The sequence below is a fragment of the Choloepus didactylus genome (assembly GCF_015220235.1).
Source record: "Choloepus didactylus isolate mChoDid1 chromosome 23 unlocalized genomic scaffold, mChoDid1.pri SUPER_23_unloc1, whole genome shotgun sequence".
Classification (NCBI taxonomy): domain Eukaryota; kingdom Metazoa; phylum Chordata; class Mammalia; order Pilosa; family Megalonychidae; genus Choloepus; species Choloepus didactylus.
Window position 1 is genome coordinate 2,611,889 of NW_023637590.1, and position 26,109 is coordinate 2,637,997.

Consider the following 26,109-nt stretch of genomic DNA (forward strand, 5'->3'; position numbering starts at 1 on the left):
GAGGTAGGCACCGGAGCAGGGAGGCGTTTGCACTTTGCACGCCGCCTCCTCCGCCTCCTCCGCCGCCTCCTCCTCCGGGAACGCGGGAGCGGGCGCAAACGGCGCACGCCGGGGGCGCCGCGAGCGCGCTTCTGATTGGCTGTGCCGCGTGACGTCACGGGGCGGGCCCCGGGGGCCGCCGGGAGCCGGAGCGCCGCGCCTGCGCAGACGCCGCGCGCCCAGTGGAGGGGGAGGTGGCCGGCCGCTTCTCCCGCGTCCGCCATTTTGTCTCTGGGGCTCCCGGGAACGGGCCGCGCGAAGCCGCCTCGGAGGCGCCACGCTCCTCGGGCTCCAGGGCAGTGCGTGGTGGCGGCGCGGGTCGGTGCAGAGCCGTAGCAGGGTGGGGGCCGCGCGGAGCCGGCGCCTTCCGAGCCGGGAGTCCGTCCGCTCCGGCCCCGCAGGTCCCCGGGCCGGCTCCCTCCGTGAGGCGGCCCCGGAGCAGGCGGGCGGCGGCGGAGGATGCTGCGGGCCCGGCGCCGCGCACACGGTGCCGGCCCTGCCCTCTGAGCGCGACCCGAGGTGTGCGCGGGAGAGGCCCTAGCCGGGCCTAGGCTTCCCGAGCCGGCGAGCGCCGCCGCCCCGACCCGCCCCGGCGCCCCCCGGGGCCCGCCACCATGTCCTCCGCCAGGTTCGACTCCTCGGACCGCTCGGCCTGGTACATGGGGCCGGTGTCTCGCCAGGAGGCGCAGAGCCGGCTCCAGGGCCAGCGCCACGGCGTGTTCCTGGTGCGCGACTCGTCCACCTGCCCCGGGGACTACGTGCTGTCCGTGTCCGAGAACTCGCGGGTCTCCCACTACATCATCAACTCGCTCCCCAACCGCCGCTTCAAGATCGGGGACCAGGAGTTCGACCACCTGCCGGCGCTGCTGGAGTTCTACAAGATCCACTACCTGGACACCACCACCCTCATCGAGCCCGCGCCCAGGTACGCGGGCCGCGGGAGCCTGGGGTGGGGTGGGGTGGGGTGGCGGGGCGGTGGTCGTCGGAGCCCGGTCCCCCCGATCCTGCACCTAGCCTTTTCCCCCAAGCTCCTCAGAACCCCAGGGTGGGGTTAGGTAGGGTCCGGGGCCCTGGGGGAGGATGCATTTCACCGCGGCTGCAGAGTTGCAAAAAATGCACGCTTTTCACCGTGCCTCGCTGGCTGCATTGGGCGCTGGGACTCGAGCCCGGGTTGCGTGCGGGTTGGTGCGCTTCACCTTTTTAGGATCACAGGCTTTCTCTGAGGATCTAAGAGAGCCGCGGCCGTCCCCCTTTTCCCCCCGAAAATGTATGTAAACAAGTGTGCGCGCCATTCCAGATGCTGGTGGCCTGCAGGGCTCGGGGCTGCAGCCGCGATAGCGATCGGCCAGCGAGAAGGCCTTAGGGTTTAGGACCGATCAGAACTGGGCAGCCGGCTTTGAAACGGGCCAGACAGCTATTTTATAGTACATTCTTTACGGAAAGTAAGGAAAAGCGACCATGGCCTCATCGAGGAGTTTTTTGGGGGGAGGAAAAGTGTATTTTATATTCCTCTCCACCCCTCCCCAAGCTCTGGGTGGTTAATAGGCTACAGATAAATTTGATTCAATTCTAAGACAGAATAAGGCTAGGGTATTGCTTACTAAGTGGGTTTTTGAATGACAGTTAATTGTATGCTAGTTGAGTTTCAGAGGTCGTTTTTATATCACACCTAATAATTTATTATCTGTTTGAACGTTGACCCAAAATGACACTGAGCATCAGTTATCCTCTTTTCCTAGCAAAATGCATTGTTTTATGTGATTTTTTGCTTAAATTATATTAATAGGTATTTTATATCAGAAGTGTGCTGTGACTCAGAAGTTTTTTATTTAAATGGTGCCAAATTTAAGCTGAAGAAATGGCCTAGAATTTTTAAATAAAAGTTTTTTCACTGCCCGGTTCCTTTCTCCAATGTCTGTTTAAAAAGGGCAGATTGTTGATGTAGGTTTTTCAGGGTGAGATGTTTCTGACCTCAGATTTGCTGGCGCGATACTGCTGTGACTGTTATACATGAAAACCCATTGTAATTAATTAAGGAGCATCAACTGGATGCTACGGTTTTGCCCCTGTGGGATACAGACACAGGAAAAATGAAACCACGACAGTACAGTGACCGTAAAATTAACAACCGTACGAAAGGGACTTTAAAATCAGGGCGAGAGTGTTTATAAATCAAATACTGGGTAACAAAGGCCAGGACACCAGGAAGCAGATGGGTGAGGTCCTCAGGTCCCCGCCGAAGCTGATGACTGTGATCAGCTTTGGGCACAATATAATTCCAGTATACTGTTGGACAGAACCTTATTCCTCATACCTAATGAGATTTTTGATCATTTTATGTTGATGAGCTCCCTAATTTGTAAAGGTGGATTATGTCGTTGATTTGGGGCCTTTGTTAAGCCTTGTGCCTCATGGAGGTGTTTAAAAAGCGTGAGTCACTGGTGGTGCTTCCCTCCTGGAGGGAGAGATGGAAGTGTGCTGCAGTGGCGTCCCACCACCCACAAAACCGAGTCTTCTCTGGCAGGCGGAATTCGCAGTCTGTGGGGCCTGCCTTTGGTGCATCCCCCCTAGACCTCTTGCTCGCGGGGACCCTGGTGGCCGTCCCTGCTCACGGCCTTGGACCTTGGCTCCCGGGCTGTTGGCCCTTCACCCCAGTCTTCACCTCTTGAAATCCTGCCTTTCACAAATAACAGGGCCTTTCCCTGACTCTGCAGAGCCAGCCTCCCCTAGCCCCCACCCCCCACATTGGGTTTGTTCTCCCATGCCACTCCTACCCCCTGTCCCAGCACGGTGCTGTCGTTTATTTATTTTACCTTTCCCCCAGGTCTGAGGGCAGTCCCAGCGCAGGTTGAATTGGCTCAGGGCTAGGTTTCCTTTGTCACGCGAAGCTCTGTCTTGCCTCTCCCAAGCCTGAAATCCATTGGTTTGGTTTTCATAGAAAGATCTGTTCCTTATCAGTTGATAGCACCTACCAGCCAGTCAGCCAGTGGCTTGGCCAAATGCAGAACTAAATGTGATGCCCCAAACAAGATCAGTTGAGTTGTTTTGCTTTCCAGGCATCAAAGCAGAGCTTTTTAAGACCCTTTGAGCCAGAGTTTCATAGCCCTTGGCTCATGGTTCTTCCTTTTGTTTAGTTTTCTTAAAGTTCTTGACTATCGTGTTTTTTACAGACACTGTAATTTAAGGACTGCTTCTTGTTTTGTTCTATTCTGGTCTTTTTTAATTGAAATGAGTTTTAGTGTTTGCTTCTTTTTTAAATTTTCACTTTGTGTTTTCATTAAACTATGAGCGTTAGATGGCAGTGACGTGGGTTCTGCTTTGGGAGATGAATGACACGCATAATTTCTCTGCAGTGGAGGGGACAGACAGAAAAGTAGGAAATAAAACACCTAGAAGATTAGTAAATACTATGAAGGAAGTAAATATAGGCCAGGAGAATATGACAGAAGAGACCTAGCTGAGGTGGTGTGTGCTGCCTGGGGCAGAGCCTGGCAAGGCCCCAGACAGGGCACAGCCAGAGCGTTGGGATGTGCTTCCTAAAGGAGAAAAGGGGATCATGCAGGATGGGCCCGGGCATCGTGGTAGAGGGTAAGGAGAGTGGATTGTCATTAAGGCACCGAGGAAGGGCACTGCGGGAGGGCAGGGGAGCGATGGGGGCTGGTGTGGGGGTCCAGGGCCCCAGGTGCAGGTGGTGGTGAGTGGAACCCTGGCCCTGTTGGTAGAGGCTGTGACTCGGAGGTGGCCGGGTTGGAGATGGAATTGACGGTTGTCATTGATGGAGGGGGGGGGGGGGGGCCGGGATAATTTGGTGTATTTGCAATTTTGTGTCCTCTAGGTCTCTCTTATTCTTTGCTTTTATATTTGCCTGTGATATTCCTATAGTGGATTTAAAATTTAACCCCAAAACATGCCACGTCAGGTGGCCTGTGTTAGTTTTGAATGGGCCTCAACGTGCACATGGGTATAATTCTTATACTGCAAATTGTTTGATAAACAGGAAAAATTCTGTCCTTTGGTGTTTTCACCTCCATTTCTTTTGCGTATAAGCATATCTGAGATTCTGTTTAGGTTATATTTAGTAGTAGTGTTTTCATCTAGTAGGATCTTCTTCCAGTTGTACAACAGAACGTTTCAAAAGGTTTCTGGGTATATTGTTTTGAAGTAAAATACATTTTCCCGTAGTTGGGAAACTTGAAAGTGTGCCTATCCAGTTTTGGCTTATTTGCATATATGAAGGCTAGGTGAAAAAAATAAATTGAAAGAAGATTTTACCATTACACATTGAGGAAAGCTGATCCTTAGAAAAAATCATCGGGCATTGAATAGCGCATGTGCCTGGGAACGTGGAAAGAAACAACATTGAGTGGGTGGTGAAAGGTTACCAGGAATTTTGATTGACATTGAATTTGACATTTGTCAATAAACCTTTGGGTTTCTTCTGGTCAGTAGTTTAACTCATCTGAAATGGATTGAGATGAGATAGAACATTGTTATTATGCTGGAAAGGGAAGCTTGCCTTGTTAAGAGTTGCAACCCTATATACTTGCTGGCAGTAGCAGTTTCCTTTGTGACCTTAATTTTGTTTAAGACTCGAATCCGGACTATTTTTATCTGTCAGAATTCCCATTTTGAGCTAAACAGTCAGACTAGATGGTTTCTAAGGGGCCTTATGGGTAAATTCTGTTTGTGAAGGTGACGCTCCTCCCTGGCGGCAGTTCAGATTACCCTAGAGTCTTGGCTGCTAAAATGGTAAGGGGGAAGGTGGTGCCGCTAGGCACGTGGCAGCGAGCCTGGAGTGGTGGCTCCAGCGCCAGAGAGGCAGGGGGGGCAGCGTCAGCAAGCCAGGTGCCCAGGGTCCCCCGTTCCCGGTGACAGACTTGGGCCAGCTGAAGGTGATGGCCCTGCCAGGCTTTTGTTTCGGGAGGGGAGAAACTGTACGTGCTGCTTTTTATTTAGTTAGGAGGAATTTCAGTATATCTAGGCCTACTGCGTATACTAATACATAATAGGAGACTCAAAGCCTGTGATGGGAGTAGTAAACCGTGGTTCTTGCCTTTGAGGAGCTCAGTCTTTTGGAAGAATTATAATCAGAACGCCACGGGAGATTAAAAGCCAGGCGGATCAACCAGGCCTGAGGGTCAGGGGAGGCTTGAAGGAAGAGGAAAGAGCTCTTTCAACTGGTTCTTCAAGGGTGAGTGTAGTATATGAGGTGGAAGAGGTGGCTGGGAGCGATGGGCAATGAGCTAGGAAAGGAGGATACAGCGAAATTGTGAGGGGTCTTCTGTGTCTTGCAAATAAATGAGTTTGAACAGCGGGGGCCATCGAAGGTGTCTAAAAAGAGAAGTGTTGTGATTGGTTTTGCATTTTAGAAACTGCTGTGGCTGGGGGATGGACAGGGTAGGGAGGGAGTCGGGGCGTGGGTCTCCCTAAGGGCTGCTCTGGGGATCTGAAGGAAGATGGGATGCATTGGGACTGTAAAGCGGGGCCGACGGGTTTAAGAGGTCCAGTGGGGAAAACAAGTCTTGGCTGGCCAGTTGTGTGTGGAAGGTGAGGAGGTATGCTGGAGATTGAGCGAAACCAAAAGCAGTTTGACTAGAGAGCTACTTGGCCTGAAGATAAAAGTGTCGGAGTCTAAACTTAAACAGAATCATCCAGAATGAGTGCATGTGGCTTGAGCAGCCAGGGGGAGGGAGAGGGTCTCCCCGAAAATGCCCCTGCCAGGCCAAGAGCTGAGGCCTCACCCAGGGTAGCCTCACTAGAGCACTTAGCCCATCTTCTTGGATTGATTCTTCTAGTGTGTGTTTTTTTTTTTTTTTTAACTTTTTACTGCTAAATGTTTCATACAGGTAAAAGAGTGTGTGTATACATACATACATATGTAATAAAAAATAATTTTCAATATCCTTTTACCCATTTTAAAAAATAGGATATTTACAATATTTCGGGAACTCCAGCAGTTGATTAGATTGGTTCTTTAGCTTGAATAAGGAGACTTTAAGTTTAGAAGGTCTAAACTCTCTGGTTTAAAGAAGATGTCTTATCTGTGTTCCTACCTGAAGCTGAGAATGCCTTAAACTAAAGGCCCAGGGTGGTTTGTTATCATTAGATAAGAAAAGCTACCTTATCTTAGTCCTCTAGGGCCTTGCTTCTCCAACCCCCCCCCCCCCCCCCCCCCCCCCGACCACAGGCACAGCAGAGTTGGGGGAGCATGGTGTGCACAACTGGGTTTGGGAAGGTCTTCATATGCAAACTTTAAAAGGGAGCTAGGGGTGCTAGTTTCGGTCTCACTCAAGAAACAAACTGAAATGATTGAGAAGCAATGAATTTGTCCAACTTTGTGTCTCATGTTTCTTTAGGCACTGGGGCCTACTGTAAAGAGCATGGCGTCTGACGTCTTCATCCCTGCAAGGAGGCTAACGTCTAATTTGCAGGGGGTTTTGATGGATAAATGTGTTTGAGAATATGGCGTGGAGGACTTTGGGTTTATGTCAGGGATGTGGCTGGGGAGATTGATTTGGTGTCAAATTAGGAATAGCTATGCAGATAGTAAGTCAAGAAATGGGCCCCAAGGTCACTATAGAAGTATAGTGGTGAAGAAAGTATAAGCCACCTGGTTAAAATCTTCTGTTTTTATCAGATTTGTTCACATACACGCCGCTCACCAGGGAAGCAGAGGAGTTGAAAAGCACTCTCTGCCCCTCCTAACCCCCGTTGTGTAGGCCAGGGATCAGCAAACTTTTTCAGTAGAGGGCCAGATGGTAAATATTTTATGCTTTGTGGGCCATATGCTCAGTCACAGCCACTCAGCTGTGCCTGGTGGTGCTAAAGCAGGCAGAGATACTTGGTACATGTACGACGGTTTCAGCTGTATTGTAGTGAAATTTTGTTCACACCCACAAGGAGGGCTGTCATTTTAAAAACAGAAAATAGCAGTGTTGGAACGCACTGCCTTGCTGGTGGGAATGTCAGATGGTACAGCCACAGTGGAAAGCAGTATGGCAGTTCCTCAGAAAGTTAAAGTTAACGTCACCATTTAACCTGGCAGTCCTACTCCTACTTACATACCAAGAGAAGGGGAAAACAGTCTCAGATAAATACTCGTACATCAGACACCAGTGCTGTAGCAGCATTATTCACAGTAACCAAAGGGTGGAAACCTGAGTGGCCGTCAGTGGATGAGTGGATAAACAATCAGCAGATGAGTGGATAAACAAAACGTGATGCACACTCATCATGGAATGTTGCTCAGCCTTAAGAAAGAATGGAATTCTGCGACCTCGACAACATGGGAGACCCTTCAAATGACTATGCTCAGTAAATAAGTGAGACAGAACGACAGATATTACAGGATGTCACTTTTAAGAGATGGCTAGAAATAGCAAATCCACAGAGGCAGAAGACAGATTAGAGATACCAGGAGAGGGGAGAAGAGGGGAAGTGTATGTTTGGTGAATGTTTGTAAATAATTTTTTTTAAGAAGGCGTGATGGGCTGCATTGCCTACCAGCCATAGTTCTCAGACCCCCAGGCCAGCGTGAAGCTCGTTTTTATTCAGTGTACTGGAGCGGAGAATGGTGGTTTTTTAAGGGCCACTTCAGAAAATTAAAGTATGCTGCAAAGATCATATGGCTCACAGAACCAAACTATCTGGCCCTTTACAGAAGTCTGCCAACCACCGGAGGGCCTGGGCCAGCAGGGCCTGGGGTCGTGCGTGTGGGGTCCAGCTGTGTGGCCCTTTGGGCCAGAACCAGAATAATTTGCGCCCATCTTCACCAGAATCTTCCAGCGTCGTGCAGGGCTAGCTCCTTGTGCTTCAGCAGAGCTCCCTCCTCCAGCCTCGCCCTGGCGGCCTCCGCCCTGTGCCCCTGCCTTCCAGGCTCTGCCTCGGCTCTGGTGTCAGTCTGTTGAGAGTGGGAGCTTGGCTTTAATCGTTGCCTGTCCCCAGAGTACTTGGTACACAGTAGGGCTGCTGGGTGCCCAGGCAAGGGTTTCGGTTAGTGTTCACCCCTTGGGAGCTCTCCTGGTGGCCTCAAGATCCGCATGCTGGAACTGTCTGCTTTTAGCTTTGAACAACACAAATGTCGTTCACAGTTAGGTCTGAGATGCAGCCCTAACTGTGCTCTTAGGAAATATCTTAAATTTAGGTGGTACTCCGCAAACTACACAATCCCTGTGGCCGTCCTGTCCCGACGCGCTCCCTCCCACCCGCTGGAGCCGCTGGGCCTGGGTGCTTCCTCCCCTAAAGAGAGGCAGGCCCTGTGGGTGCAGCCCCAGCCCGTCTCTGTCTTTCTGAAAAGTTAAGGGGTGAGGGGGGAAGCTAATGGCAAATTGCTTCTTTCCAAGACTTGGTGTATTTGCAACTTTTCCGAAACATTTCTCAGGCTGAGAGAGACCTCCACACTCCTAGAAGGGGCGTTGCCGCTGGGGTGGTTTATTGCTGGGGCGCCGGGCTGTCCCTCTACAGTGTCCTCCTGCAGTGGCCCCAGCAGGTGCACGGGGTCCCCGCTCTGCCTCTGGCCTGCTGGGGAGAGAGATCTGGAGGGCTGCTTGGCAGGGAGCTCTGAAGGGCTGCTGGGTTTCCCAGTGAGGACTTCCACGGTGTTTTCATTCTGGTGTCGGGTGAGAAGCCCTGTGTGGGCTCTACAGTGTGGACTTGGACGGGCAGGACCCTTTATCATGGGCTGGCCACTCAGCACAGTTTTCCTGAAGTCCCTTCCCTCCGCGGGCTGGGGTAGGGCTATGTGGTTTTGTGGTCTTCTCGGGAAGGCAGCTGTTGGCATTTGTGTGTGTGTGTTTGTTTTTTGCAATACAGACTTCAGCAAGTATAACAGTATGATAAAACCTCCCTAATTACTGAGATTGTGGAGAGAATGATTAGAAAAAATGTTTGAGAAAGCCTGGTGTGCAGTAAGGTCTTTCCTCTTCGTTTTCTTCCTCTCAAGATACCCGAGCCCCCCGATGGGACCTGCCTCAGCACCCAGCCTGCCCACGGCAGAGGAGAACCCGGAGTGCGTGCGGACTCTGTACGACTTTCCCGGGAACGATGCTGAGGACCTGCCCTTCAAGAAGGGCGAGATCCTGGTGGTGGTGGAGAAGCCCGAGGAGCAGTGGTGGAGCGCCCGCAACAAGGATGGCCGCGTGGGCATGATCCCTGTCCCCTATGTGGAGAAGCTGGCACGCCCCTCTGCGCTCGGGAAGCTCGGGAACAGGAATTCCAGCAGCTATGGCATCCCGGAGCCCGCTCACGCCTACGCACAGCCCCAGACCACAGCGCCTCTCCCCGCAGCCCCCGGTGCGCCCGGGGCGGCCATCGCCCCCCTGCCGTCCACTCAGAACGGACCTGTCTTTGCGAAAGCAATCCAGAAAAGAGTGCCCTGCGCCTACGACAAGACTGCCTTGGCCCTGGAGGTAACGTCCACCTGGGCCGGGGTTGGGGCCCTTTGACATTTGGTTTCTTCACTTTTCATTTCCATTTGGTTTCAGCAAAGGAACGGCAAGTCATTTACGGTTCTGTTGGTGGGAATAAGAGAACTGGGGGCTTTGGAAGTGCCAGCTGTTAGTGTCCCACGTCGTCCCCTTGTCCTTCCCCACCCCTTGCTGCTCCCGGGTTCCCTGCCCGCTCTCTCCTCTCCCAGGAGTTGACTTTCTTTCCAGCCAGGGGAGGCGATGGTTAAGAAAGACCCAGGACCTGGGGGGAACCAGCCCACAGGCCCAGGGCCCCTGTGTGGTGTCATCTTTCCACATGTGGCCAGCTGAGGGGAATGTTCATACGTGTCTTAGAGTTCCTTTTCAACAAGCAGAAGAACCATTAAAATTGTCCCAGACCCTGCTTATTAGGGATTTTGTAAATTGTGATAGCATAAAATTGAATGTCACATAGCAGTTCCAGAGTCATTTTCTTCTAACTGAACATTAACTGCCTTTAAGTAAAGATTCTTGCAAAGGTTAGCCTAGCACTGTGGTTTGCTGAGGTGCAAACCAAAGCCAAAACCTTCTGAAGGTGGCTGTGGGTGAGCCTGTTGAGGGTGGGAGGAAGGACGGAATTGGGGAGAAGGTGGCTGTTGGGTGAGACGTTTGAGGATCCCAGAGTGACCGTGCATGAACACAGACCCTGTGGTGGCCAGGGCTTAGGGAGAGAGACGATCTGAAACATGAAGGAGATTTTTAGAACAGTCCCTTCGATTTTCTTTTGGTTTTTACTGGAACATAAGATGAATACAGTGAGTTGGGCCCTGCGTATGATTGTCTCAGAACATGGAATTTTGTGCCAGAAATCCCAGCTCTTTCATTTGTTGTTTAGCCAGGGAAAATCATTTAGCTTCTGAGTTTGCCCTTGCCTGTAAAATGGAGATAGCTCTACTGGGCCATCCTCAGCAGGCTGTTGTGACGATCAATTAAAATAATTGTGAAAATGCTTAGTAAACAATAGATTGCCATTAAGTATCATTATATATGATTACATTTGGGTATATCATATTGCATGTCTGTTAGAGTTCGGGACAGTTCTCTGTATTCTCCTGAAGGTCAAAGGCGGGGGGAGGGTGGATTGGGAGACAGCCCAGGGGCATCCCAGGAGGATGGCGGAATCAGATTTGCCTCGGACAAGCAAAACTTGACCCACAGAAGTCAGCCTGCACACGGGTTAAAGTCAGCTACCATTTGTGTTGTGTGTCTTTTCTTGTGGGTTAGCCTCGGTTTCCCTTGGACTAGGAATAGTCCCCAGTAAGGAACCAGCTGAAGGTGTTTGGGGTCTGTGGTTACGTTCCTGCGTGTGTTGGCTGAGGGGGGAGCCCCTGAGGCCCGGCGGAGCCGCCCTTCGAACCTGGTGCCCCCACAAACACCACCCACACAGGTGCACCCCACTAGCCTAGTCCACACCTCAGTGCCCTAAAATAACTGGGGTGCTCCGGGCTCTGAACACCCTCCAGTGTGCCTGGTGGTTTCAGCCTTTTCGGGCCTGACTGGAGGAGGTTGGGAGCTGGTTGTCGAGTGGGAGGTCCTCGGGGGCTGGGCTCCCCGTCAGACCCCATGGCCCTAAAGGGTGTCAGGAAGGGGGTTCTCAGCTGAGCCAGAGCCCCACGTCTGCTGTGGGGGCTGGGAGCATGCCCAGGGCTGGTGGAGCAGCCCAGGAGGAGAAAGGGGCCTGCTTGAGGCTATGTGTTTTGGGGTAACCCACTTACTTGGTGAGAGTGCAGCCCTCGGTGTCTCTTAGGCCCGGAGGTCTCCACACCCGAGTCTCTTGATGACACTAACCTCTCTCCAGAGCTTTGCTTGGTGCTTCACTGAGTGTAAATGGGACCCAAAAATGAGCCTGTGCCAAATTCCACTTAACAGTGTTCCTCACTCTGTACGTTGAGATGAGGCCTTAGAGCACAAGTAAATGCTTCTGTGGATTACATCATCCTCTAAAACTGTTGGAATAGTGGTGCTTGCCTGATGCTGTTAAAGACGACTCTTTCTCTTGGGACTGTTGCAATTAGGTCACCAGAAAAAGTGTTAAAATGGGAAACAGTGTGACAAGTAGGACAGAATGTGCCAGTAATTGAAGCCTCCCGTTCCCCTGACAGTGTTACACAGACCTGTGGTGGCTCAGGTCAGCGTTATTCCTTGAAATTACTTGACAAGTGGCGGGGATGGTTGTTGTTTCCAAGCTTGGTTTTCAAAAGAACAATCCTGCAAGTAGAGAGAGATTGTTAAAGCAGTCTGTGTTTAGCCATTTTTCCTCTTGCTCGCCCTTCAAGAAGCAAGTTGGTCCTGGGGCTTAGCTTGAGGGTAGAACTCTACCTGTGTGAGGTGGCGGGTGGTGAATTGGTGTTAGTATCCCCTCGCCTTGGAAGCAGCAGAGCCCTTCTGGTGTCCCTGGTGTCCTGGGGCTGGGGGGCTCCTGGGAAGTGGGCCACACTTGGCCAGAGGAGCACGTTTGGGGCAAGGTGCTGCTGTGGTTGTAAAATACCGGTAGTCAGAGTTGCTCTGGCACACTGGCGGGGCACTGCGGTTAGGGAGAGACAGGTAGGTCCTGCGTTCAGTCCTGGCGCTTACTGGCGCCGTCTTGGGCACGTCACTTAGGTTCCTGACCCGAGAGCTAGCCAGGCTGTGTCCGTTCCCTAACCCTCCATTGAGGCAGCAGCCTGGGGGGCCTCGGCCTGCCACCCGGAAGCTTACCGTCTGGTGAAAGGAGACAGAAAGCAGCAGCGTGGTACATGGGAGGGATGGAGGGGGCAGCCAGGGGGCGGCAGTGGAGGGGGTTGTGGCTCCGGGAGGACTTGCTGGAGGAGGTAAGCCTTGAATGCGAGTCTTGGGGGGTGGGTGGCAGTTAGCTGGGGGGACATGAGGAAGAGCCTGTGAGATGAGGCCGACTCCACTGAGAGCTGCAGGTAAGTGGCGCGAAGACGAGGCAGAGGAAGTGGGCCTAAGCCAAGGAGTCGGGCAGTTTTCATGTATTGCCTTCACTGAGGTTTGCAGGCCACTTGACTTTTTGTTTATGTATTTTTAGATCATTTTGAGCACATTGTTGATTCTCCCTGTAATAATTCGCACTCAGATACATGTTCCTGACTGGAAACGGAAGGGGGGAAATTTCTTTGCACTTTGAATTGTTCCTCACCCTGGGACCACACACCCATGAGCACTTGCTCGTGTGAATGTGTCCAAGTCTGGATTTTCGTAGTGCTGTGCTTTTCAGTCTCTCGGGGATCACCGTGGGCCCTGTCGTTTATACCTCCATCCGACTCTGCAGCAGAGGCCCAGACAGGGTCACGCCCTCCACAGGGAACGGGGTGCTCTGTCTCACCCCTGTCCCCCTCCCCCTCCCCGAAGCTGGGCATGTGCCCAGGAGCTCACGCGGCTTCCTAGGTGGGGCTCTTGGGTGCCCTTTGCCCTCGTCTGTTGGGTGTGGGTGTCCAGGCCGGAGGGGTCCCTTCCGCCTGCCTCAGGGCCTCCCCAGGCCTCCCCTCGTCCCCTGTCCCCCATCCCTCCGTCGTTGACATGGTCCGTCCTTCAGGGCAGCTAGTTTTAGAAATTTGACCTACTCTACTTCTCTACCAAAGTGGTTTTTTCCTTGATTGCAATATCATGTCAAAGAGACTTCAGAGAGTCCTTTAGAATTTTAGAAAGTTCTAGAATTTCAGGTTTGGTTTTTTTCCCCCTTATGGCATATCATACTCTCACTGGGGTGTGGATCAGAAAAAGGTATTCTTAAAAGGGTTTTGTTCCTCTGAAGGTGTAAATTGGGTGAGAATGCCAAGAAATTGGGGCTCTGGTGTGGTTCAGGCACGGCCTGCCCTGCCCTCAGTTTTATGTACGGGCTGATAGCTGCTGAGCAAGAGGGGCCGTTCGCTAGGGGCTCTACGTGGAGTTTTATTTACTCCTTGTGTCTGCCCGTGGTATGGTGGCACCAGCCCCATTTGACACATCTGGAGTTGGAGGTGCCTGCTGTTTGCCAGCACCTCGCAGATGGTCGGAGGTAGAATTGGGACTTGGCCCACGTCCTCATGCATCACGGCAGGCTGGCCACGATACCTCGGGCCCAGGCCCGTCCTAAAGTGGAGTTCCTGTGTCTCCACGAGAGGTGTTAGCATGGGCTGGGACAGGACGCGCCGTGGGACTGCTCACCGAGGCAAGCTCTTGGGGTTGGCTTTGGAGACACTGACCCAGTTACTGCCCTGGAGGATGGTGGGCATTTGGGGGAAGAGGCCGAGTCTTCAGTACTCAGAACCAGCTGCGTAGCCCTCAGTTGTGGGTGGGAGCCCGCGAGCCTTACCTGGCTGCTGCCCGGGGCACAGCGGACAGGCTCCCTGCCCTCCGGACCCTCCCTGCTGCGGCAGCTGTGCAGGTGCCCAGGGGGCACGGGGGCAGGGATGAAAACCAGGCTGGAGGGCAGGGCCCGGGGCGCCTGTCGTTCCCTTGTTCTCTGGGCACCTGGCGGTCACGTCGTCTTGACCGAACTAGTGAATGAGTGAAAGCCGTAAGGAGGAGGAAGCAGCCGTGCCCTGTGATTATAGTACGTGGGTTTTGTTTTCTTTTCTTTGAAACTTGGAGTTCTGGAGTGAATCTGGTGGACGCTGCGGAGTCTTTCTGCAGGAAAGCCATGCACCTTAACCTCAACACATGTAGATACAGTTCCGCCTCTACTTCCAGGATGTTCTTTGATCCGGAAACCCGTTGGTGTCACCCGGGTTAGAGCTTCTTCAGCGGAGCCCCTTGTGTACCTGCTCTCATTCCGAGTGACCCTAGAGTGTGCGCAGTCTCGGAACAGCAGCATGTGGGGGGGGGAGTGGTTGGGAAAGCACAGCTCTGCTGCGACGGTTGGGGCCTCGGTCCTCTGGGATCCACTGCTCTTTGACCGAGTGCCCGGAAGCAGGCAGCACACGCTCTGGACAAGGAGAGCTGGAGGAAACCACTGCCCACGGCAGGAAGTGCTCTCTTGCCAGTTAACTCTTGCCTTGTCCTTGCAAGGTCCTCACTAAACATAAAGGGGTGCGGGGGGTTGCAGGGGTCTGACCAGTGTCCCCACCCATGTGTGCTGTGTGCCCTCCCCAGCGCTGCACGCAGCCAGGCACGGGTGTTGTTTCTCAGCAGCCTGGTAACGATTAGGGTTGTCCTGTTCACGGGGTGACGTTCAGTAAAGGTGGTCTCCACAGGGCCTGTGCCTCCTCTTGTTCTCGTTCTCTCAAGGGGGTCAGCCACATCTCCCGGGCCTCATTTGTCCCTCGAATGTAGTTGATAACCAGCCACTTTGGGCTCAGCCCTTCTACCATGAAGCCAGAGAAAGGGCGCTGCACCAGAATCAGAAGTTATGAGCGGAGCTGTGAGATGGCCGAGAAGTGACCCACTGTCTTAGGGTCCGAGCCCGAGACTGTCTGAGGCCAGGGCTGTGGCCATGGGCAGCAGGCTGCATGGTATGGCGAGGGTATCTGTTCCGAGTTGGACTGGGGCAGAAAGCAGCCCGAGGACTGGCCTGGTGGGCTCCCGCAAGGCCACACGGAGGCAGTGGTGGGCCAGGGGCCACCCGAGGCCAGTCTCCCCGCACCAGCTGCTCCTGCTGGCTGCTGGCCTGAGGCCCGTGCTCTGCAGCCCCAGCTCAGTACTGTTTTCAGCCACTTACTGCTTCCTGCCTTGGGCTGCCACCATTTAGTCCAGTGCACATGCATCAGGTACCCGCCATGTGCAGGAAGACAGTGGGTTCCTTACTTTCGGCCCCTCGGTGGAAGCAGAGGTTCCTTGGGGGCAGGCACTGGCCTTGCTTTCCTTGTGGCAGTCCAGCAGTTGGTCACAGGTGGAGGTGGTGGTGGCACTGCCTTGAGAATGACTGATGACTCTGAAATGTGTGTACATGCAAAAGTGACTGACCTGGCAGATTTTATGTTGTATATGTGTTACCACGATAGAGGCTGTTTTACTCTTTATTAAGTTGATTAGGTAGGCTCATGTGGAAAGTGTCCTGTGCAAAAGACTGCCCAGGTCACGAGTAAGTTGGAGGTGCGAGGTTTGCATTTCTTTGGTGGCGTTCAGTACCTGGCTCACTTTCTCCTCCATCTTCCTGTCTTTCTCAGCTGCTCAGTATCTGTCTCGGTGACTCATTAGATCCCGTTTCCATCCTGTGTGATAGGCCATCCCTCCTTGCCAGTTCTGAGAGGGCTGTGGTTATTGGCAAGGCCGCCAGCCCCTGGCAGATATGTATTGTGCATCCCGATGCTGAAGCCAGCCTCGGGCTTTGCCACTCCAGGACAGCCGCCTTTTGCTGAGCTGGGTGTGTGGTTTAACTGTCCTCACGTAGAACTTCATTTAATTATTTCAAGAACCTGCCAAAGTTGGGAGAAACCGAGACTTGGAGAACATGAGCAGTTTGCCGCAGCCGTGAAGCCGGTAACAGTGGTCAGTCCCGCCCCAGCCTGCTCCCAGCTCATTGCAGAGTCCTGGCCGCCTGTCCTGTGTGTGAGCCGTGCCTTTGTGTCGTCCGAACACCGTGTGGACTGGGCCAGGCACTCTGCACAGAGTGCACACCTTCTGCCGTCTGTCGCTGCTGCCCCGCTCGCACGTTGGGGCCCTGCCTGCTCAGGCTGGCCTTAGGACTCGTTTGACTTTGGTCAGGGTCACTGATACTTCTTCACTGTAAAGAAGGTCCGTAGTTTCTCAGGTCTAAGGTACTGGCCTGGAACAGGGTTTTTAACGCCCTAAGATGTGCACTTGTGTCGTCACGTTTCCAGCACTTTGCGTTTCTCCCATCTGTCCATTAGTCCTTATCTGGCGTGATGAAAAGAAAACTGCCTTGGGGGCTGGGGGCAGTGGATTGGAATCCTGTCCCTGAGGCTCAATGGCTAGGGGTCCCGGGTCTAGACCCTCCAGCCGTGAGTGGCTGGCGGCATGACCTGGCACAGAGTATATGGGTGCTCAGCAGGTGGTTCAGGAAGGCGTGCGTAGGCTCCTTAGCACAGTGCTCCTTCAAGGGCAGACCAAGCCCTTCATGGCAGCCCCATTTAGAAAGTTCCCGTGGTGGCGGGGCCTGGAAGACTCTCCGAGACCCTTTCCGTCACCCAGGTGCAGCTCGGAGTGCTCTGTGGTGCCGTGGAGGGGCCCCCCCAGCTCTTCCGTCCGAGCATCCCACAAAGGCTGGTGGCCGTATCTGCCCAATAGGGATCATATCGGTAAACAAGGGCAGGGGTGGGTGCCCTGAGAGAGGGACTCTGCAGCCCCTTCGGGGTTGTCAGGAAAAGCCCTGGGAGGGAGGCCGAGATGGACAGGCGGGAGGCTGCAGGGTCGACAGGGAGACACAGCTTGAGCAGAGGGGACAGCAGCGCACAGAGGTCCTGGCGTGGGGAAGGCCTTGGTGTGCCTAGCAGCCACGGAGGGCAGAAGGGCCTGGAAGGAGGTCAGAGCTGGGGGGAGTCGGGAGAGAGCGGAGGTGCCTGGAACCAGGGCTTGGAGGCTAGCCCTTGACAGAAAACGCCGGGGGGGTTGACAGCAGAGCAGGGGCCTGGCCCTCCTGGTGTACTGAGAAGTCAGCCTTCCGGCCTCGGGCCCTTGGGCCTGCTGTCCTCTGCTCCAGACCCTGCAGACTTCTCCAGAAAGAGGTTGCCAGGACACGACGTGGCATGCACGCCTGGTCCCCCTCAGGAGTGGAGCTGTGGGTGGGCTTGGGGGGTGGCCGCTGGAGCAGAGAACGTGTTCCCTGGGTCCTGCAGGAGTGGGTGCCTGCCTTCTATCCTCAACCCTCCCAGAGACTCGGGGGCTCGCTGCCCACAGACACAGCGTGGGAGGCCACCCATGTAGGGCTGTTTTTACAAAATCCCATCCAAAGAAGGGCAGGGGCGCAGGGCTTTCAGGTGAGGAGGGTGGGTAAGATCTAAGGCCAGATACCAGCCAGCGAGCAGTCGTGGAGGTAGAGAACACGGCGAATGGAGGTGTGGAGAGCTGCTCTCCCTAGAAGTCTGGCAGTAGGAAGGGCAGGTAGTGGGGAGTTGGGGTGATGGGGCTGGGGGTGACATGATGGCAGGAGGGATGGGCTTCCCCAGGTGTGGCACAGGGCTGCCAGGGCATCGGCGGCCAGGACTAAAGCTTGAGGCAAAATGTCTGCTCTCTGCAGGCCCAGAGTCCAGATAGGAAGGCACAGATAAAAAGACAAACGAAATTCCAGAGTATTTTTTGCAGGGCATCAAATGAGTAGCGCAAGCCAGAACTAGTCTTGGAGAAGCAGGTTGGTGTCCGAAGTCAGGGCCGGACGTGGCACCGAAGGCCGGCTTCTTGGAGTCTGTGGTTGTTAACAACGAAGAGACCTGAATTTGGAATGATGGCCGTCGTTTTCTACCCATGAGTGTTCCTTTTTCTCCAATTTTGTTACTCTAAAGGTAGAGACAGAAGCAACACATTTTGTTGGCTGGAGAGGAGATGAAACATGTGGAGGTCTGTGGGGGGTGAAAGGCGGGACAGTGGGGTGCCTCCCCTCGGGCCTCTGTCCCCAGAATTCCCGTCGGTCACTTAGTTCAGCTGAAACCTGTGGCTTAAGTTTGAGAATAACCAGCTACCATAATTTAATTCATAGATACAGGCAGTGGGCTCTTTATACCTTGTTTTTCTCTTACTTATCTAGTACTGACAAAAATCTGAATACTGAAGTTCATGTTATGTGTGAGATCTAGTTCTTAATCACCGGATTAACCCTTCACAAGCCATCCCACAGTTGTCGAATTGGTAGTTCCCTTAAACATGGGAATTTCAGCCCGAGTTCAGACTGGGATCTTAAGTGAAAGATAGTACTGAATTTATGTGCTGTGTTGCAACCAGGTGGCCTCTGAGGATAGAGTTTTTTTTTTTGCCATCACCATGTTGGTGAGTACTCGGGACAAGCCAGTTTCCACGGAAGAGGGGCCATTTGGTGGTAGTATGTTTCCAGTTTAATTTTTTTTTTTTTTAATCATCATTTTATTGAGATATATTCACATACCATGCAGTCATACAAAACAAATTGTACTTTCGATTGTTTACAGTACCATTACATAGTTGTACATTCATCACCTAAATCAATCCCTAACACCTTCATTAGCACACACAAAAATAACAAGAATAATAATTAGAGTGAAAAAGAGCAATTGAAGTAAAAAAGAACACTGGGTACCTTTGTCTGTTTGTTTCCTTCCCCTACTTTTCTACACATCCATCCATAAACTAGACAAAGGGGAGTGTGGTCCTTATGGCTTTCCCAATCCCATTGTCACCCCTCATAAGCTACATTTTTATACAACTGTCTTCGAGATTCATGGGTTCTGGGTTGTAGTTTGATAGTTTCAGGTATCCACCACCAGCTACCCCAATTCTTTAGAACCTAAAAAAGGTTGTCTAAAGTGTGCGTAAGAGTGCCCACCAGAGTGATCTCTCGGCTCGTTTTGGAATCTCTCTGCCACTGAAGCTTATTTCATTTCCTTTCACATCCCCCTTTTGGTCAAGAAGATGTTCTCCATCCCACGATGCCGGGTCTACATTCCTCCCCGGGAGTCATATTCCACGTTGCCAGGGAGATTCACTTCCCTGGGTGTCTGATCCCACGTAGGGGGGAGGGCAGTGATTTCACCTTTCAAGTTGGCTTAGCCAGAGAGAGAGGGCCACATCTGAGCAACAAAGAGGCATTCGGGAGGAGGCTCTTAGGCACAACCATAGGGAGGCCTAGCCTCTCCTTTGCAGCAACCGTCTTCCCAAGGGTAAAACCTATGGTAGAGGGCTCAACCCATCAAACCACCAGTCCCCTATGTCTGTGGTCATGTTAGCAACCATGGAGGTGGGGTAGGCGAATACCCCTGCATTCTCCACAGGCTCCTCAAGGGGGCATCCAGTTTAAATTTAGCAGCTGCATTCTTCTGTCTCACCAAGTCTGGGGCATTACACGGAGGTCCCTTTGGCAGGGAGAGGGTAGAACGGTACGATGAGAAGACTGAGGGTGGCAGGGTCTGCGGGAGGCAGAAGGCCCCTGGCAGCCTGGAGGGAGGGGCCTCAGGGGCCGGGAGAACCAGGGCCAGGGGGGCACGCTGCCTTGGCACGGTGTGGGTGGCAGGCACAGACAGCGGGCACTGGGGTGCTGCCTGGCTCTGTGCCCCTGCCCCGTGGGTGCCAGCCTTACCGGAGGCTGGGGCGTGTGAAGGCTCCAGGGTGATGTGTTGGGACGCGCCCTCCAGACAGGGCTCTCTGGGTGCCATTGCTGGCGTGCGCGGCTGTTGGTTCTGGAACCTGGTCACTCAGTCTTCTCCTAGATCCTGTTGGGACCTTTTGCCCGCTCTGGCTCTGTGCAGAATGCAGGGGCCTTTCCTGTGTTGGGGTGCAGTTACCAGATTTGCGGACACTGGCAGAAGGTTAAGCTCTCTGCTTGCCGGTGGCGTGCATGGGGGTGCTCAGGGTCCAGAGCCCCCACGTGCTTTCTTGAAACGGCCAACCCTGTGTGGGGGCTGTGGGGCTGGAACCCGGAGTTGGGTTTGTTCCTTGTGGTCTTGCCCCACCTTGGGCACCTCGGGTACAAGTGACAGTCTGCTGAATGCTGGCGTTTCTGCTTGGGCCCTGGGCATCTTATAAAACAATTCCAGTGACTCCCTTTCTAAGACAGGTGCCCTCCTCTGCAGCTGCTACAGGGAGCATGCCTGTCCTTCTCAGAGTGCAGCAACCGCCGGTGACCAGGAGAGCCAGGGCGGGGTGTGGGACGGGGCCTGCACAGCCCAGAGCTGTGTGCACCAGGGGCTCCCGGGGGTCTTGTATATCTGTATAGTTGAGATTTGTCATTGATAGTGGGAAAAAAATGGAAGTAACATTGTAAATGACCAGTGCTGTCCTCTGTCTGCCCCAGCAACCAGTTTATTTCTAATTTATTTTCTACAGTTTTTTTTTAATTGTGGTAGCATTAAACATGCTTTTTGTTGTAACTTTATAAAATGTAATTTTGAAAAATTGAAGTCCCAGTCAGAGATTCGTTGGACCCTGAAAGCACCTCCCTAGAGCTTGTGGACAATTTGGAAACCACTTCCAAGATAAAACCTTGCCCAGTTCTGTTTTCCCTTGATGAGCAGACAGCCCCTACGTGGTACATAGATGGCATTCTGCACCCTGTGGTTCAAAGCCAGTCCTAAAAGGTGCCCAGAACTGACCCTCCCTGCCCCAGAAACTGCCCACAAGGAGGAGTGGCGGGCAGCTGAAGGTGGCATGCGGAGTGGGGCTGCAGGGGCCCGGTTCCAGTGCAAGGTGGATTGCTCACAAATACTCCTTGTGTGTTTTGACTTTCAGTATTCTCAGGCGGTCCGTTGTCCGTGTCTGTCCTCGAGGTTGGTAGCCAGCATCAGGGCAGGGAGGCTGCTTTGTGCTTGGAGGTGGTGTCTCCGGACATGGGCTCGCATCCACCGAGAAGGACTCTGGGCTCCTTGGTAGCACCGCGAAGCTTTGGCACTGCTTGGTTTCAGCTCTGAGCACTGAGAAAACACGTGGGTCCTAAACACGGATGGGTTGCTTTGGATGGGACAGTGCTTGTGCTTTACCGTAGACTTTCTTTTCCTTCAGTTTGCACGAACAGTGCTGACTTTGTCCTCTTTCTCCATCTGTACAGGTTGGTGACATCGTGAAAGTCACCCGGATGAACATAAACGGCCAGTGGGAAGGCGAGGTGAACGGGCGCAAAGGGCTCTTCCCCTTCACACACGTCAAAATCATCGACCCTCAGAACCCAGATGAGAACGAGTGATTGCCGCCGCCCCGGCTCCTGCTGCTTCGTCGCTCTGCCTGCCATAGTCTCTCTGAAGTGGGAAAGCCTCTCTCGGGGGCGGGTTGTGCTGCACGGCCCCCGCCCCGCCTTCCGCAGAAAGCCCGTCTCCTGCACGTTGGGATGCTCCCCGCGGGCGCTCCTGGCATTTGTTCATAGTCGTGTTGTCAAAGCATAGCCGGTTTAGAGTTCTTTGGGTCACAAACTGGAAATACTGGTGGAAGCACACAAGTGGAGAGACGTTGGCGAGGAAAGGGCCTCCCTCCTCCTCCCGGCCCCGTTGTGTCGAGACAGATTCCCTCGTGTTCAGAAAAGTCGGAGGCCGTGGCCGGGCGCTGCACCTTGCTGCTCCACAGAGCCGAGGCTCGGCCGCCATCCTCATTTTCCTTCGGAGGACACAGGGAAGGAAGCTTAAGGAAAAGAGAATTCTGTCCCAAATTCCTCACATCTGGCTTTTGTTTTGGTTTCTTTTGTTTGTGTTTGGATTTGGAAGACTAATTAATTAGTGTTCTGAACAGGTTTGTAAGTAGCAGGTTGGATTTTTGTGATACGAGAAGCAATGGCACGTGCCTCTGAGCTCCTAAAATGAAGCAGGAACTGAAGGACTATGAAAAGAATGACCCTGAAGCGGGGCTTTATTGTCTTGTCAGTAATACCTTGTTTTTGCCATATTGCAAACAAAACAAAAACAATCAGCGGTTTTGGAGTGCCGGTGTGAATATACAGCCTCTTGGATTACGTTGTCCCTAAAAGTATGGGGGGGGGGTGTGAATTTGGGGAAGCTTTTGCTTGTTTGCCAGTGACAGGAGTTGGGGTGGGGGTTTGTGGACACTGGCAGGTGTCCAGGTTTTCCGTGACGGCTCCTCTTTAAGGTTTGGGGTCTGGGGCTTACGGCTCTTGGAGGTTGTTAGAATCATTGCAGTGAATTCAGCCCAGGCACTCTAGGCCTTGCCTCCCGTGGCCACAGCTGCCCGAGCTGCCCAGGAATGGTGGCACTGCTGCCACCGATTCCATGGCCTCTGCATCCACGGTGCTCCCAAGCAGGGGGTGCGCGCTCAGGAAGCCGGCTGACGCTTTGATGTGTGATGTTTCAGCGACTGCGGAGAACCATTAATCGGTTTATCATTAAGCATTTACCAATTTGGTGTAAAGCATTTCCCTGCTAGCTAAAGGGGACCTGCGCATACAGATGTGCAGAGCCTGGCGTGTGCAGAGGTGAGACGGAGCCCTCTTGTGCTGCACTGGCAGGCCTGAGTTCTGGAACCTTTACTCTGTTCTGTCTGCTTCCTCCCGGACACTGGTGAAGACGATCCGCAGCTCAGAGTGAGTCCAGCAGACCTAGAAATGTAGCAGCAACCTCCTGAATGACTCGGTATCATTTGTCAAGCTCTGCTGTCAGGTGGCCCTGGCCCTGGGAGGAGCTTGTGTTTTGAGGTTTAGAGCATATTCTGATTTACCACCCACTTCTTTTTAGTCACTGTTTCATCAGGCACAGAATGCTAGAATCAGGTCTCTAAAGAGGGCTCCTGGGGCTGCCGTCTGGTTTTCTGGAAAAGGACTTAGTGATCACGTCTTCCCTAGCAGTGAGGGGGCTAACAGCATAGCCCGGGGCCCACCAGTGGGGTGCGGGTGGCCGTGTCCCCACACCCGCCCTGCAGCCATTGAGCGCTTCTCCCTTCCCCCCTCGGCATCTGCACCTGAGACGGGTGTTGGCGGAAGGTGGAGCGTGCTGCCTCGCCTTTTTAAAGCTCGACACGTTTTGGTGACAGCATTTGGCTCAGTACAAAGAAGTCCATGGCTGCCCTGGGCACCAAGGGGTTCTCGGCCCGCCTACTGACGAGGCGTACGGCCCCCTTCCCAGAACACCCCGTCCACCTGGGCTTTGGCCTCAGAACCAGGCAGCTCCTTCGCCCCCGCTTGTGTTAAGTGTCTCCAGGGCTGCCCAGGGGCATCAGGGCCCAAAATAAGGTGAGGTTTGATTCAGAACCCTTGATCTGTGCCAAAAGTAGTGACTTTGATTTAGAACTTCATCACTCGGTTAGTCAGGCAAGGGATCTTCCTCTTCGCGCTAAGTACGTGAGAAGCAGCACTCCTGCCCTGCCCGCTGCCTGGGTACCCCGCTTCGCCGCCCCCTGTCCCAGGTGGGCTCCCTTCACGTGCACCCACTGTCGCCACCTCCTCTCCCCTGTGTCGTTTCAGAAAATGTGGACAGTAAAGTAACTATCGCTGTTGTTTCCTACGGGGCAGTGCCCTCCGATCCGAGCTGACTGAGGGGCCGTGTCTGCTCGGGTCCCAGCTCGCTTCTCCTGGGAAGGATGTCCACCTGGGCCATCCCATCGTCTCTGAGTGGCGTGGAGCCACCTGGTGACGCGCGACAAGGGGACGTGTTGGCCGGCAGCCATTTGGTGGCGCAGGTGACACCTGCTGTGCTCGCGGCTGGAAAGCTGAAGCGGGAGGGACAGCTGCGCCCTCCTCAAGCCCGAGCCCCTGGCACCGCCCCGTGTCCCTCACAGCTGCTGGCCACGAGGGGGCCTGGCCGAGCTGCCGCCCAGGCGCGCCTGCTACCGGAAACAGAACAGTGGCTCTTGAAAAGGGATGGTGTGTTTCTGTGCCAGATGATTATAATTTAATCTCTTAATATTATGTTCATTAACCTCTAAGATCAGTGAATTCTTGATTGTTTTAACCCAGACCCGAGACTAACGCTTTCTGTGGGCACCGACCGCCTGGGGCCGGAGCACTGTGTCCCGGCTCTGGTGTGTGCGCCCACGGAGGGGACAGTTCTCTGCGAGCCGCAGTGGCCTTGCCCCCGAGACAGCCTTCACTGTGTGTTCTAGGACAGCCACCACCACAACCACACAAAACTCTCCACCTGTAACTTAAAAGACCGTCAACTTCAACCGTCAACTTCAGGCAATAATATTTTCTGTGTAAGCTTTTAAAATTATTTTTGGGGATCATAGCTTGTTTTATTTTGTGCTATAAAATTAACAGTATTAAATGACTTATATTCTTAGAAGACATCGAGTGTCCTTTCTTAACGGATTAGTGCCTTTTTATTTTTGTATTCCATTTTGCGTTGCCGGTCCCGGCACCACAGCCCTTGTTCTCCGTGGCCTGTGTGTACATTGTCTCAATAAAGCGTGCATCAGCCGGTGGTGGCAGCGGCCTCGTGTCCCAGTGTGTCGTGCTGCTGCCCGGGGCACTCGGCGGCTGTGCCTCAGGACGGTGGGCCGAGGCAGGGCCCCAGCGTTTGGGTCCTGGGGTTGCGCTGGAGACCTGCTTCTCAAGCCCCATCTCAGGAAGAGCTTGGTGGGCCGCAGCCTCCCGTGCTTTGCTCCGCTGTGGAGAGCTGCTAGGTCCCCTCCTGGGCACCACACCAGAGGCTTCTGCCAGTGCCTGCCTGGCGTCAGCCGACCCTGCCCGGTGTTGTGGGTCAAGCAGAAGTCGCAGGACGCACACGGCCTCATCCCAGGCTGGGGTGTGACACCCTCTGGCTCTCCGAGACCCTTTGCTGCTCAGTTCTGTACGTGGCCTCCCTGCTGGACTCCGCAGGGCCTTCGAGTTGAGGGAACGGAGGGGCCTGGGGGCTGGTTCCCAGAGGAAACCAACACCCCTCGCCTGGAGCCCTCGTCCCCACCGTCCCTACCCCTCAAGCCCTCTCTCGCCACCTCACCTGGAGCCTGTTCCTGGGTCTGTGTGTGTGGAGAGTTCCCAGATGTTCTTGGGGTGGAAAGAAGTCCAGGCCGAGTTCCCGCGGGAGGAGCACGCTGCCGGAGCGCCGTCCCAGGCTCTGCTTTCAGGACGCTACGAACCGGAGAGGAAAGGCTGTTCTGAACAGAGATGCAAGGCTGTTAAGTCTTTTGGGAAAAAACGATGCCCCCAGAGACACCCAAACTTGGAAAAAGACCTGGTGGTTTGAAAAGGACTAAGCAATATTGAGCCAAGTTCCTCAGGGTGTCGGGAAAGTTCCAGGTGGGCCTTGGTGGCGGGGAGCCCCTTGGCAATGCACCCCACCTCGGGCCTGCAGGTCAGGGGCTGCCTTGATTTGCCCAGCAGCGAGAACCCCAGCCCAGCCCAGGCCCCGGAAAGCTCCAACGGGGGGCGCTGTCCATCCCAGGGAGGCTGCCTGGAGGAGGCGCATGCCCAGCTCCTCAGCTTGCCCTTCCCTTGCCTCACCGCCTGACCTCAGCCCACTGGACCCCACTGGCGCTGTGCAGGCAGGTCTGGGCAATGGGATTCTCTCAGGTTCCCTGGGGGTCCCTCGTGTGCAGCCAAGTTTAAGAACCTCTGGTGGGTGAAGCACTTGACTCGAGCTTTGGCTCTTAGTGCAGTGGCTGTGGAGGCCGGAGGCTGGGGCACGGGCACGCCCTGGAAAGCGGGTGGGGGTCCCAAGGGTGGACCTCCAGACCTGGAGTGATTGGTTCCCTGAAAAGGCAGGCTGCAGGCGCAGAGGGCCCAGCTGCCATGCACCTGTCCCCAGAGCCGTCCTGGGCTGTGGCCACAGCACCCTGGAGCCTTCTGTCACCACCCTGCGTTGCCTGCCCTGCAGTTGTCTGGCACCCCCCCTCCCCAACATCCCTGGGGCTCCCTCCCTGCCCTCAGATCCCAGGAAGGGTTGGATCCTGTCCAGTGTTCTCCAGCACCCCAACAGCTGCAGGTGGGCACCCCAGGAGGGCCCCAGGATCTGGCCTCCCACCTCTTGGCCTTCGCCACACTGCACCTTCTGCTTACCCTTCCCCTTTCATACAGGGACTTCGGGCTCGACCCCCTCAGCTCCCTCCTGACCTCTTCCTCTGCCCACTGGGCATGTGACAGAGTGGACGCCAAGCAGCCACGTGGGGAGGT

At 54.1% G+C, this 26,109-nt stretch overlaps 1 protein-coding gene across 1 annotated transcript; it reads left to right on the top strand.

The window, feature by feature from the left end:
• CRKL (CRK like proto-oncogene, adaptor protein) lies at positions 1 to 24,282 on the top strand. The gene is made up of 3 exons (XM_037823491.1): positions 1 to 964; positions 8,981 to 9,446; positions 21,109 to 24,282. Exons 1-3 carry the CDS (start codon positions 654 to 656, stop codon positions 21,241 to 21,243), a joined length of 912 nt encoding a protein of 303 aa, XP_037679419.1. The 5' UTR covers positions 1 to 653; the 3' UTR covers positions 21,244 to 24,282.
• Positions 24,283 to 26,109: the final 1,827 nt, after the last annotated feature.